Raw genomic sequence first — 15,375 nt, 5'->3', positions numbered from 1 at the left:
GCTGGTGACACTCTATGATGTACAAACACAGACATCGAAACTCCAGGACACAGGTAAATGCATTAATATACAGTGTTGATTATTAAAAAAAAAAATAATAAAAACACACTGTTCCTTCTGCAGTTTACATAGTAGAACATAGCCCAATAAGTAAATTACCTAGGTTATTTACTTGAAAGGCTGTGTTATATTACATGAAAACAGATTAAACGGTGTTTTGTTTTTTTCCCTTGGATTATTTTTTAAACTTTTTTCAACAAATACTACATATGAATGCACTTCGATATCACGCTCAGGCAAACCCTGCACAACCACACAAGACACTTAAGGTGCATTGCTTAGGAATGAGAGAAAATGGGGATGTTCTTAATTCCTGCACAAGGGACGCTGAGATTCTAAGCCCTAGAGGATATTTACAATGAAGGGGCACCATAGTATTCTTGGCATCATGACAACTACAGTGTGTGGTAGTGGTTATGGTGCTTAGAATATTCCTTTAGAAAGTCTAGCTAGCTTACAAAATGTAGGCCAAACTGAAGGGGTGAATTTTGTTTTATTTATTTTTCCAAACAGCTATGGACATTCAACCCCAGGAAGACAATTTAGTTTTCAAATCAAAAGTCAGTATTTAGGGAATATCTCTGAAATAGTTTAAAGAATTATCAAAAAGAAAAAGGATATGGTGAAGGATTCCACTCTGCTAAAGAACGCATCTCTACTTGTTGTCTCACTAGAAGCAGAATCTGACCCAGCTTCAAACCCATTGTTTTCATCAGTCGAGGCAACAGTTTCTTTCCTAAAATACAAACAAAGATTTAAACAACATGTTTTCTTTCAATAACCCCAACCCCCTTAAAAAGAAGCAGCAGTAAAATTATTCCTAGGGTAGAGGGTAAACCAGACATGGACTCCTTACTAAGTTTGCCTAGAGAGGCATCAGCTACGCTTCATACACCCCAATGAAAGCAAAACCAGTTTTTTAAGCCTCTTAATCTCCCATTCAGAAGAAACTGGGAAACATTTTGGATCAAAACTGCCCGTCAGGGCAGAATCAGTTCAATATTCATATGGTTTGGGTTTTCTTTCTAACGGCACAAGTTGATCTAAATCAAGATTGAGAACAGTGGGTCCAACAATTGGGAAAGCTATGAGAGTTGTCTGGTTTCTGTATTTGATTGCTCTGTTTTGGTTTTATAGGTAGAAACTACAGGTACAATTGCATGGCGGTGGTGGCATCAAGGAAACTAAATTCATGTATACAGAATATAAATAGATCTACATATCAGGTAACCAGAACATACACACTACACATTTACTATAAACTTTTCACATATAGGATTACAATTTACCTAAACCATACCTTTTCATACATAGCTAAAGCAGAGAGCAATCATAGTATATGTGGTATTGCAGCTAAGCCAAATAGAAAATATTAGCGACACAGATGTATAAAAAAAACATAAAAAGGATAACATTGCAATCTGTGTATATTACACACCTGTTGAGAAAAGCTTTAATAATCATAGGGTAGACTGCTAAAATGACTAAAGGTTGCTTCTCCTTTCCAGTACGCGAACCTAAAGTGTCCTTTAAACTTAGTTTCTAATCGGATTGTAGTTAAAGGAACACTATAGTCACCTAAATTACTTTAGCTAAATAAAGCAGTTTTAGTGTATAGATCATTCCCCTGCAATTTCACTGCTCAATTCACTGTCATTTAGGAGTTAACCCCTTAAGACTGCAGCCAAATGTACAAGTTGTGAAAAGAACAAAACGTAAACAAAACCTGGCATTTTGTGCTATATGTCTGTCCAACCGTAATTCACCTCTTTCATATTAAATGCACCCCCCCTTATTATATATCATTTTATTCAGGGGAAACAGGGCTTTCATTTAACATCAAATATTTAGGTATGGAACATAATTTAATATAAAAAAATATATATAAAAAAATGGGAGAAAATAAGAATTTTTAAAAAAATGTTTAGTTCTACGTGACATTTTAACTGTGGATGTCAAAATACGGTTTGCTTTTACTGCAATAAAGTACACATATTTGTATTCAGCGATGTCTCACGTGTAAAACAGTACCCCCTATGTACAGGTTTTATGGTGTTTTGGGAAGTTACAGGGTCAAATATAGCGTGTTACATTTGAAATTGAAATTCGCCAGATTGGTTACATTGCCTTTGAGACTGTATAGTAGCCCAGGAATGAAATTTACACCCATAATGGCATACCATTTGCAATAGTAGACAACCCCAGGTATTGCAAATGGGGTATGTCCAGTCTTTTTTAGTAACCATTTGGTCACAAACACTGTCCAAAGTTAGCGTTCGTATTTGTTTGTGTGTGAAAAATGCAAAAAACGCCAATTTTGGCCAGTGTTTGTGACTAAGTGGCTACTAAAAAATACTAGACATACCCCATTTGCAATACCTTGGGTTGTCTACTATTGCAAATAGTATGCCATCATAGGGGTAATTTTCATTCTTGGGCTACCATAGGGTCATAAATGCAACGTAATTTTCAAAAACCCCATAAAACCTGTACATGAGGGGTACTGTTGTACTCGGGAGACTTCGCTGAACACAAATATTTGTGTTTCAAAACAGTAAAAAGTATTGCAGTAATAATATCGTCCGTGTAAGTGCTGTTTGTGCGTGAAAAATGCAAAAAACTTCACTTTTACTGGCGATATCATCGTTGTAATACATTTTACTGTTTTGAAACACTAATATTTGTGTTCATCGAAGTCTCCCGAGTAAAACAGTAACCCCCATGTACAGGTTTTATGGTGTCTTGGAAAGTTATAGGGTTAAATATAGTGCTAGCAAATTAAATTCCCTATACTTTCGGCATGGGTTGTAAGGCAGGTCCCGCTAATTGTAATTAATTAGGATACCTAATTATGTAAAATTATTACATAAATATATATATATCATTTTTTAAAAATATTTTTATTTATATATACGTATATATTTATGTATATAGATATATATATTATTTCGTTCTACGTGTATTTTGATATAAATATATGTATATATGTATATATTGGTGTCATCTTACATATAATTGCCGGCTAGTTGCTTACGGAGCCAGTTGCAATAGATGCAAAAACTTTACAAGCTATCAGCGATACGCGAGTAGTCTTTGGGTTCATGTTATAAAAATTTACTTGCTAAGTGAACTAAACGATAAACACAGTATACACACATAGTCAGCGGATATATCAAGTACGTGGGTTTGTACTGAGAGTCCAATTTGTGGGCCTGCAGTGGTGTGTAGCGAAGTCCAAGTGTGGGTAGCATACCCACTAGATGAGTCTCAGGTCAGGGAGCCTGTCGCCTTCTGTGCCACAGCTCTGGGAGCGAACGGGGTGATGTCTTCCATGTTCCATAATGGGCGTGCGCCCACAGATGCTGCCGGCAGTGAAAGTCCCAACGACTGTAAGAAGGTAGATGCCTCAGTGATATGCGACATGGATAACTGCTTTCCTGCTTGTTCCGTCGTGAGCCCCATTTATATGGGATGGAGTTCTCCCTTAGCTGCAGGGTAACGGGACGAAGTGACCTGCGCCACATGAGGGTCTGCCTGGATAAGTCCCTGTATAACGTTAGGGTATCACCCTCAAATGTAACTGTAGGTGAGCCTTTTGCAGCTCCCATTAGGGCCCCTCGGTCTAATATAAAGAGTCCAGTATAAACTTAATGAGCACGTCCCTTGGAGCTTCCTAGGGTGCCTTGGTCGCTTTGGGGAGACGAAAGCAGGAGTCCATTCCTACTTGTTTTGCCTGCTTTGGGACTAGTAACGTGGCTATGAGCCTCCTGCAGTAATGTGGCAGCTCCACAGTGGTGATCGTTTCGGGAACTCCTCGGATCCTCAAATTCCTTGCTTTGGCCTTGTCTTCCATGCTGGCCGTTTGGACTGTCAGCGTGGCACATTGCTTTTGCAAGGATCCCAGTGTTGCATCTGTGGCCGCTTGTGCCACCCTGGTGCCTTTAAGGGACTCTTCGATGGATCCTACACGGCCATTGAGCGTCGAGACCTCACCTCGCACTTGTGCCATGTCCGCGTCGAACATCGCTTTAATTTCTGTCATTAGCGCCTTGATGTTGGCCTTTGTAGCTGGAGCCGCGTCCCCTAACTCGTGAGGCGGCAGAGGTAGGGTTTGTATCCTCCCGGGAGCGGGATTAAAGCCAGATACACTATCCTCATCCGAGGATTGGGAGGCATAGGCCTCCTTCGGCGCCATCTTGGCGGGCGCATGCCGTTGTGCCTGGCGCAGAAAAGTGCCTATATCCTGGGAACCGGGATCCGGATCGGCTTTTCTTCGCCTTCTTCCCCATGGTGTGCGGGATCAATGGACCGGTTTGCGGGTCCCAGAGTTTGTTCTGGCCGCTGAAATTAGTGGTTTAGCGGGTCCCGAACACGGAGCTGTCGTGTGTTGCGACTTGTTCGCTCAGGCGCTGGCTCCGCCCCCCCTTAATATTTTATTTTTAATGATTTTTTTTACGTATTTACATTTTTTTTATATTATATAAATATATATATATATTTAATCAGTATCAGTCTACGTGTAATTTGATATTAATATATATATATATATTATATTAAAATACACCTAGACAGTATGTATATATATATATATACACATACACACACACTTAGATTATATATATATATATATATATATATATATATATATATATATATATATATATATATATATATATTTTTATTTCTTTTTTTACACTTTTAACATTATTTGATTTTATTTTCAGCCAGCAGGGGGACCAACTGTCATTACAGTTAGTCCCCCTGCTGGCAATACAGAAGCCAGCTATACCGGCCATGTGATTGTGAGGTCCTCGCAAGGACCTCACTCTCACATGACGGGGGGGACCGGAGGAGGAAGATCTGCTGCAGGGGGGCTCCCTGGGAGTCCCCCCAACCGCGATCGCCGGCGTGGGACCGCCGGCGACCGGGTAAGTAAGGAAAAACCGGAGGGCGTACTATTACGCCCTGCGGCGTTTAGAGACGCTCTAAAAAGGACGTAATAGTACGCCCGCCGGTCTTAAAGGGTTAAATCACTGTTTCTGTTTATGCAGCCCTAGCCACACCTCCCCTGGCTATGATTGACAGAGCCTGCATGAAAAAAAAAAAAAAAAAAACTGGGTTCCCTTTCAAACAGATGTAATTAACCTTAAATAATTGTATCTCAATCTCTAAATTGAACTTTAAATCACATACAGGAGACTCTTGCAGGGTCTAGCAAGCTATTAACATAGCAGGGGATGAGAAAATCTTAAACAGAACTTGAAATAAAGAGCCTAAATAGGGCTCTCTTATTACAGGAAGTCTTTATGGAAGGCTGTGCAAGTCACATGCAGGGAGGTGTGACTAGGGTTCATAAACAATGGGATTTAACTCCTAAATGGCAGAGGATTGAGCAGTGAGGCTGCAGGGGCATGTTCTATACACCAAAACTGCTTCATTAAGCTAAAGTTGTTCAGGTGACTATAGTGTCCCTTTAAACTGTTCTAAAAAGCAATTTCTGAATTACACAATTTTCTTCCCCAAAGTATCCGCCCTCATGTCCATTTATGTGCGTTCTGATTGTATCTGACTGAACAGGATTGTAATGGCACTTGTTAAAATTGATCAATGGAGGGAAAAAAAAATATAAATAAACACGAGGTATTTAGTTTATTTTCCATGTTCTATTGAACAGTATTGCTTTCACAGAAGTACACTGAGCAGCCCACTCTTGCCACACGGTGTGTGTATAAACTTATTTTTTTATCGTTTAACAAAGAGCCCCAGCTATAATAAATCAGGTGTGCACTGCTGACCAGCTAACTCTCCATCATTTGACCTGCACACAGTGTTATATGGGAGGCGCGGCTCTCTCTGATCCCCATGGCTCACCTGGCCTCGGTATCTGCACTCACTATCCCTTCGTTTATCAGCTTCCTCACTTTGCCAGGAGTCCCAGCTGGGGATTTCAAGGGAACCTCCACATTCTCCACACTGGGCGCCGCCATCTTTGCCACACCGGAACTTTATCTCACGGAAACCGGAAAAAGGAGAGTTTTCAGCTTCCGGGACACATAACCCCTCCCCTTTACCGGCGCTCTTTGGACTTTCTGTGGATGAAATATGTTTAATAACATCTTTGCTATGTTTGTGTTTACTAGTTTACCATAATATATCTCATAATATTAATTTCAGTGGAGCTGTCTGGCAGGGAATGCATGTGTCTTGGTCCCTCTATGGCAGTATTGGGGTTGCATGGTAGAGATCCTGTCTGTGGCAGTATTGGGGTTGCATGGTAGAGATCCTGTCTGTGGCAGTATTGGGGTTGCATGGTAGAGATCCTGTCTGTGGCAGTATTGGGGTTGCATGGTAGAGATCCTGTCTGTGGCAGTATTTGGGTTGCATGGTAGAGATCCTGTCTGTGGCAGTATTGGGGTTGCATGGTAGAGATCCTGTCTGTGGCAGTATTGGGGTTGCATGGTAGAGATCCTGTCTGTGGCAGTATTGGGGTTGCATGGTAGAGATCCTGTCTGTGGCAGTATTGGGGTTGCATGGTAGAGATCCTGTCTGTGGCAGTATTTGGGTTGCATGGTAGAGATCCTGTCTGTGGCAGTATTGGGGTTGCATGGTAGAGATCCTGTCTGTGGCAGTATTGGGGTTGCATGGTAGAGATCCTGTCTGTGGCAGTATTGGGGTTGCATGGTAGAGATCCTGTCTGTGGCAGTATTTGGGTTGCATGGTAGAGATCCTGTCTGTGGCAGTATTGGGGTTGCATGGTAGAGATCCTGTCTGTGGCAGTATTTGGGTTGCATGGTAGAGATCCTGTCTGTGGCAGTATTGGGGTTGCATGGTAGAGATCCTGTCTGTGGCAGTATTGGGGGTTACATGGTAGAGATCCTGTCTATAGTTTACTACAATTCACCGATAAGTAAGTAAAGTGGATTTCAAATTTGAGGTCAGACTGAACTGAAAATTTAGCTGAAGTATTAAAGGAACAAGAGTTACCACTGATTTATGTGGTTATAGTATTACTGTAAATTCACTTTAAATTGTCAACGATTTATAATTAAGAATTAAGTGAATAGCCCTGATTAGGTCTATCTTTTAAAAAAAAAAATTTTTTTTAACTCATTTAAGTTTTTGTACAAAACACAAGTCATGGACATTGAACGTTTAGAAAAACAAGCACTTTTTAAACTTTTTGTGCTTTTGTTCCTAATGGGTTTGATATTACAATGTGTGATGAAGCAAGGACACTTTAAGGAAAATAACAATCATGGTTTATGTTAAACTGTTCCTAAACTGGGGGATGGAGCAAGGGCACTAGGCATGCAAAATGCATACATGCAGGGTTATTTACCCAAGTGAAAATTGTCCGACATTCAAAGTGAATTTCAAATTTAAGGCCAAATTAGCTGTATGTGAATCAGTTGATTTGGGTAATTATTCCAATTTGTATACTTGAACTTAAAGAAACACTATAACGTCAGGAACACAAATGCACCCCCTAAATATAGTGAAATCATACCATTATTCCAGTCTACTGGTGCTGGCTCTGCGCCTGATCTGCCTTCTTGGCTGACATCATCAGAAGTGATGATCTTAGCCAATCGCAATGCTTTCCCATAGGAAAGCATTGGATTGGCTGATATTGTCAATTCTGATTATCTCAGCCAAGAGGGTGTTGCAAAACACCATCCTGTCCAATCAGCATCTCCTCATAGAGGTGTCCCTAGGCTGTAATGTAAACACTGCCTTTCCTCAATGAAAAGACAATGTTTACTCAGAAAGCCTGCAGAGACTGTCTATACTCATCAGAACAACTACATTAACCTGTTGTTCTGGTGACTATAGTGTCCCTTTAAATATAAAATTCACTTTGACCTGACAATACTCACTTCAGTAAATAACCCTGACAGACACATTAACATGCATAAATAAAAAAACAAATACTAATCAGTATTAAGGTATAGCATCACTTCTTACTTGGGATCTGACGATAGCTGCTCCACACATCCTCTTAGCAGAAAGTGAGAGCTAGAAGCTTCCTTTAGCTCTCCTAAGCTAAACGCTGCAGTGCACGGCTAGTTCATTGGCTGAGAATGTCAGCTGATCGCTCTCAGGAAATGAACTGCTTAACAGGGCGCAACATCCTGTGGACCCAGGTAAGAAGTCAAATTATTCTAAAATTTCTTTACAACTTACATTTGGGATGCGCCACTGCATTCCAGGCACAAAACTAACTAAAGCAGACGATAGTTGTCATGGTGCTTGGACTGTTCTTTAAAATATACAAACACTGTGATTCATATACTAACTCACTGACGTGCATCAGCTACTCACTGACCAGGCCCGGACTGGCCATCGGGCACACCGGGCAAATGCCCGGTGGGCCCCGGTGGCCATGGGCCTAGGCCGGCAGGAGAAGTCCCAGGATCTCCCCTGCCGGTCTATGCGGGGCCGGCACTATCCGAGCGCCGGCCCCGCTGTTTTCAATGAAGGGCCGGGGCCGGTGAGGAGATCAAAGATATCCCTCACCGGCCCACTTGGACAGACCTGCGGCACATGCGGCTGGGGAGGGAGGTAGAGGACCCGGCGGAGCTCTATCTTGCAGCTCCGCCGGGTTCCTCTCGCGAGATCCGGCGCGTTGCCATGGCAACGACCGGATCTCGCGAGAGTGAACTCTTGCCCGCAGGCTAGAGTTCACTCACCACTGGACCACCAGGGATGCTGTCGGAGTGCGAGTTCCGGTCCCCCCCCTCACTCTCCCAGGTTCCAGCGTGCCGGTCCCCCCCTCCCAGGCTAAAGGTAAGAAGGGAGAGGGGACATTATAACTGCTTAATTTTTATTTTTTTACCCCACACACACACAATCCATTCAAACATTCACACACAGCACTATCACACACAGCACTCTCACTCCCATCACACACAGCACTCTCACTCCCATCACACACAGCACTCTCACACCCATCACAGCACTTTCACACACAGCACTCTCACACCCATCACAGCACTTTCACACACAGCACTCTCACACCCATCACACCACTTTCACACACAGCACTCACACCCATCACAGCACTTTCACACACAGCACTCTCACACCCATCACACACAGAACTATCACACTCAGCACTCACACACATCATCCACAGCACTATCACACTCGGCACTCTCACACACATCACACTCAGCACTATCACAAAACACATCATACACAGCACTCTCACACACATCACACTCAGCACTCACGCACATCATCCACAGCACTATCACACTCGGCACTCTCACACACAGCACTCTCACACACATCACATTTAGGACTCACACACACATCACACTCAGCACTATCACAAAACACATCATACACAGCACTCTCACACACATCACACACAGCACTCTCACACATCATCCACAGCACTATCACACTCGGCACCCTCACACACATCACCCTCAGCACTCACACACATCATCCACAGCACTATCACACACATCACACTCAGCACTATCACAAAACACATCATACACAGCACTCACACACATCATACACAGCACCCTCACACACATCACCCATCATACACACATACTGCACCCCTCACATACACACCGAACCTCCCCAACACACTGCACCACACACATACACAATACTTCCAAACATATATATATACACACGCACACACACTACATTCCTGACATACACACTCTGGATACCCTATACACACTAGATTCCTTGTAAGCAAACACATACTACACCCCTAAACACACACTCTCTAAAACACTACATCACATATACACACACTATAGCCTGTATGCACACACTTGCTACATCCCCTATACACACATTCTCTACAGACCCTAGCCACATATGCATTACATTACACCACAAACACAACACGACTAAAACCGACCTTATTACACAATACCAAACCACAATCAGCTCACTCTATACACACACACACAATCCCACAAGCAGGCTCCAAACACAGCACAATACTCTTTCCTGGCATTTTTGTCTCCTGGTATCCATTTATAGAGACACCAGAGACAAGTTGCAAGGAAACACAGTGCAAGCATGTTATTAAATTTGCTTGCACTGTGCAGAACAAATACAGGGCTTTTTTCTCATGCTAGAGCTCTTTAGCAGAGCTCTGCGCATGGTCTGCCCTGGCCTGCACTTTGAGAAGGGGGCGTGTTTGTCGTTAGTGACGACAAAACACACCCTCTCTGCCCCGCCCCTTCTTAGTGGGCCGCTGTGATAAAAAAATGCCCGGGCCGAATTTTTATCCCAGTCCGGCCCTGTCACTGACCCTCAAGCTACAACTCAGAAACACACACTGCAACTTATACACAGACTGACAATCAAAGTAAGGCAAATGTGTGCTTTGTCACAATAGAATTAAATACTTCGTGTGTTAAAAATGGGGAAAAAAACCAAAACATATAAGATACTTCAAAAATACTAGTTTGTAATATGTATGGGGCAAATCCCCAGCATTTGCAGCTTCATGCAGTGAGATCTTTTCAAGATCAGAAGTAGCTGACACCTATCAACTAATCCTGTTCCATTTTTTTCAGGGGGCTTGGTGAGTAAAGCTTTTACATCTTTTCACAGTAGTTAAGCCAATTACAGCAGTTACCGGTACATTGTTCAGAAAATATCAATGAAACAATTTTCCAAGCTGATAGCGTTGATCAGGGTGAGCCAAAAGTTGGTGACTCCTGAGTTCAATAATATTTTGGCACTCCCACCTAAGGTTTGGTTTAATGAACCATTCCACATTATCACGACACCTCCTATATTCACTTCCCCTTACACTCTGTTGGATGAGCATAATAGGAAATATAATAAAAACATGGTGTAAGCGCACAGTGTCAAGCAAATCCACACATTATATTTATATATAACCCTATATATAATCTCTTTAGATGTTAAAGAGGCAAGCCAAGTCTTGATGTGGCAAAATCAATAAACAGCATAAAAAGTACAAATCTTCAAAAAGGCACTCCTACATAAAACCACTCACATGATTCAGAGCTGTATCCAGGCTCTGTAAAATCATCTTATAGATGCCCCCTTCTTTGACCAATGGCTAAGGGCTTCTTAAGTATACAATTCATGTAAATGCCATTTCAACCAATGGGATAAGTATTCAAAACACAATTCATTACAAATACAAACGATTGTCATTCAATTTAAATAGCGTCCTATTCTCCGATATCCCCACGTCTATTACTTCCACATTACAAATTCCTGCACCCAAGGGGTTAAAAAATAGACAGAGCTCCGCGTAGTAAGCCTGATACACATATTGGGGAAAGTGGGCCTTTAATTGATTTGTCAAGCAGAAAGCAGGGATCCTTTTCAAGTGTTACTGTAGAAATAGCAAGCCTAAATAAGCAGCGCCAACATATTCAGCAGCGCAGTACAATAGATAAACAAGGTAAACATTTTATTCTAACACATGTTTCTAACATATTTGATATACAGGAACAGTAGATGAGAAGGGCCCTGCCCAAACAAGCTTACAATCTAAAGATATGTGTTGGTACTTGTCACTGTATGCATACTTGAAAGTTTGGGTATCTATTTTTTGTGCAGATGTATGTGTTCACTTTTAAATGTAATCACAAATCCTGCACCCCCAACTTCAGGTGTCTGTCCCATTTCCACGTGGGGCTGTCCATTTTGGGTACTGCTGGTGATGTGCCATAATCCTAACACTCCTTGTCCTGATTTCATAACTCCCATGTTGGGAGGTATGAATTAGATTCACCCTAATTGTGGTGAAAGTACAACTGCAACAAGAGCTAATCAATAAGCTAAAATATACATATAAATTCACCACTCAAACAGGGCTTAGTATACATAACAGCAAGTGGAAAGCAGTTTAATGAAATATTAAGAAGAGGATGTGCCAACATGATGACAAAATGCTTTACAAACTGGAGACAGAAAAATACCTTGCTTTCTCAATAGAGACCCTCTAACACAGGGAAAACTAATGAGCATTTCTTGCAGTTTCATGTTTTGAATGTATTTTATTACAATGAAGAAAGGATCACTAAGCTAATGCTTTTTTCATTCTTTAGGTCCCCGTCAAAATAAAATTAAAGGGGCACTCTAAGCATCATAATCATTGCTGGCAACATCCTCTGAATACGATTCAAATTGGCTTGACACTTTTACAGATATTGATATTAATTCTTCCTGTGTATAGGCATAATTCATTGGCTGTGTTTCCACTGATACTCTCAGTCAATTAATTCCGTCCAAAAATTGGTGAATTTGACGTATCTAATGCAGAAGGTGTTCCTTCCATATGAAGAGGATGTAAAGAAATTAAACAGGTACTCTAAAAGAAAGTAAACTAGGCAAGTAGAACAGAGCCAGAACTGTCCCGGGTTTAACCCCATAAATGGGAAGGAGGGGTGTATACATGTTTTGAAGGCGCTTAAAATGATAAATGAGTGATTATGTAAACAATAATTCTGATTAGTTGCTAAAACACCTTTAATTTAATATTTAGTCACTTCAAAACAGTAAACGTATGTGTTTGGTTGCGATTGTGATTGATTTTTCTCAATAAAGATTAATGAATCTCCCCAACAAAACATGCTTATTCATGCAAATCTGTGCTAATATACTCTTAAAGTGTTTTCAATCAATGTGCAATTCAATAATAATTTTTTAAATAATATACAGGGTGGCCCAAAAGTTGATTGAGACAGTTGAATCAGTGCCAGCTTAACAACATTATGGACCCCCGGGCAAAGCAGTGCACTGGAGCCCTGCCTACACAAGCAGTCACAGGAATACAAATTTAAATTAGCGATAAAATTACGCTTATATTTATTGGTGAAGGGTGCTGTTTGTGTGAGAGGTGCAGTGTTTGTGTGAGAGCGGGGTACTGTGTGTGTGTACGGGGAGTGCTGTGCGGGAAGGGTGCTATGTGTGTGTAAGAGGACTGCTGTGTGTGTGAGAGGGGTGCTGTGTATAAGAGGTGCTGTGTGTGTGGGAGGGGATGCATAGGGAAAAGAGATAATTTTTTTCTCTTACCTTTAGTGGGAGGGGGGGGGGGCACTGCCAGCCCTGGTGGTCCAGTGGTGAGTAATGATCTAAAGCCTGCAGCTCCTCTGGCAAGCATCTTCACCAGCATGCTCTCCATGGGCTGGCAGGAAAGATCAAAGGATCTCTGCTTTCAACCCGGTACATTGGCAACGCTGCGGGGCCCCCATGCTTGTAGGGCCCCCGGGCAACTGCCTGGCGTGCCCATGTGGAAGGATGATCAATTAAATTAATCACAACTTGTATGAGTACACACACATACTGACTCACAAGAAGTGGGAGTTATATTTCAGGCATTTAAATATCAGTGTGGCAGTTAGAAAGAATAGTGAAAGTGCAGTTAAAATATTTAGCAAATAAACTATACTGTATACCTTCTTTTGGGCCATCCTGTATAGTAATCTTGTGCTGTTTAAACAAAGTGATTGAACTGGTACATGGCAGAGAATTGAGCTAAAGTTATTTTGGGAAAGAAACGTACCTTTCTCAAGACAGCTTAGTGAATGGGGGGTCACTGATTGGCTTTGAGCGTCAGCTGACTGCTCTCAGCCAATCAACATCACCCCTGTCCAAAGCTGGATTCCGCAAGGCAACTTAGGGGTTTAACCATTTGAGGCAAGAGTGTATTCAGGGGCCTCCTGGCACCATAACAGCTTAATTTAGATTAAGTTGTTTTAGTGCCTGGAGTGTCCCTTTTACTCCTTAAAGAGACACTGTAAAATGGACCACTTCAGCTCATTGAAGTGGTCTGGGTGCAATGTCCTTTTTGCACTTAGGGCTGCAATGTTTACATTGCAGCTTTAATTCTGCCCACAGTGGCTGTCTACCAGACAGCAACTAGAGGGCTTCCTAAATGGAAATGGACCTTTGTTCCGGTATCTGATGCTGGACATCCTCACGCTCTGCATGAGATTTTTCCCAATAGGAAAGCATTGATTTAATGCTTTCCTATAGGGAGGTCTAATGGCACGCTGTATTTTCCACGCATGCGCATTAGCACCCGCTCATCGCGGTTGTCGGAGAAGGCAGAACGTTGGCCCAGTGCCAAGGGACATCAGCGTTGGGAAAAGGTAAGTAAATAAAGGTTTTTTAACAGAGGAGGCTATAGTGCCAGGAATACAGCTTTGTATGACTAGCACTTATAGTATCCCTTTAATTTAAAAATATAGGCAAAAGTACTAAAAGTAGTAGTTTTATTTAGAACTGAGTCGTGAATTTTTCAGCCTACAGGTTTCCCAGCTATAAAGTAGCTCTGTCACTGTCTGTGGTCTTTGCGGGGGTCTGGTGGCCATGAGGGGAAGGGAAAGTGAGATGTTCCATCAACTCCTCTTCAGCTCCTGGTGTTTTAGTTGACGTCAGCACATTCACAGAATTACAGCACTGAGGTCTATGGAGATATGGGATGACAGAGCTGCTTTAAAGTGTTACTTTAACCCGGCAGAAAATGTATTATATAGCTTAACTACCCCCTCCCCCCCCCTGTGCATGATGATGAGAAGCATAATTGTGCACAAAGTTGATATTGTATGTATAGTGTTTCAAGCAGAAATGCAAACACCTTCCACCACGACCACTTCTAAAAGCTGAAGGGATCATAGTGGTTGGAGTTACCCTTTCATTTTGCAACCCAGACTTGTCAAATCACACGGCCTGCTGTGTGAAACCCAATTTTCCTTCAGTCCTCCCGATCATCTGACAATGAATCGGCTCTGTCACCTGCTGTCGAGAATACAGAGGGAAAGTGCATGTTTAATTGCACTTGTAGTGCACATTCGGGGCATTTTAACATTCGCAAACGCTAAAGCAGCACTGCAGGGTTGGGCAGCCTGTCTTCCTAGAGTGCATGTTCGCCAGAGGACACGCACGCTTTGTTTGGGGCTGCTGTGATTGATGGTGACTGTGTCATCAATAGGCCCACCCTCTAGCCCATCCAATATTGGCAGGTGTCCCAATTTGCATTTCAATATGGTGCAATTTGTAGTTGAGTGAATAATCCTATGATATCCTTTTGCCAATTAAGTTATTTCGGCCTAAAATGTTAAATTCACTTTGCATTCACTCTGATATCCCAACAATTATCACTTTAGTGAATACCCAAGCAGTCACGTGTGACAGTATAACCCGCTCACTGTCAGTAAGCCCCCACCCCCCGCTGGCTTGCTCTCACAGCTCTCACTGCTCCAGCCAGGCTCTGATTGCACTGCCTCTAGCGGCCGTTTAAAGCCGCGGCTCGTGTTTCCGTGCGGAGCGCTTTGAGAGGTACGCTGG

At 42.2% G+C, this 15,375-nt stretch overlaps 1 protein-coding gene across 1 annotated transcript in view; it reads right to left on the bottom strand.

Annotated features, from left to right (window-relative positions):
- The window catches only part of ZC3HC1 (zinc finger C3HC-type containing 1), a 40,633-nt gene extending 34,575 nt beyond the window's left edge, over nucleotides 1–6,058 (bottom strand). The window contains exons 1-2 of the mRNA XM_063448308.1: nucleotides 5,932–6,058; nucleotides 683–796 (exon numbers count right to left, since the gene is read on the bottom strand). Coding sequence (XP_063304378.1) covers nucleotides 683–796; nucleotides 5,932–6,047 — 230 coding nt within the window. The 5' untranslated portion in view covers nucleotides 6,048–6,058. The remainder of the gene's footprint in view (nucleotides 1–682; nucleotides 797–5,931) is intronic.
- Between the last annotated feature and the right edge of the window lie 9,317 nt (nucleotides 6,059–15,375).

Source organism: Pelobates fuscus, chromosome 3 (assembly GCF_036172605.1).
Source record: "Pelobates fuscus isolate aPelFus1 chromosome 3, aPelFus1.pri, whole genome shotgun sequence".
NCBI classification, from domain to species: domain Eukaryota; kingdom Metazoa; phylum Chordata; class Amphibia; order Anura; family Pelobatidae; genus Pelobates; species Pelobates fuscus.
This window is presented reverse-complemented; position numbering and strand designations above follow the sequence as displayed.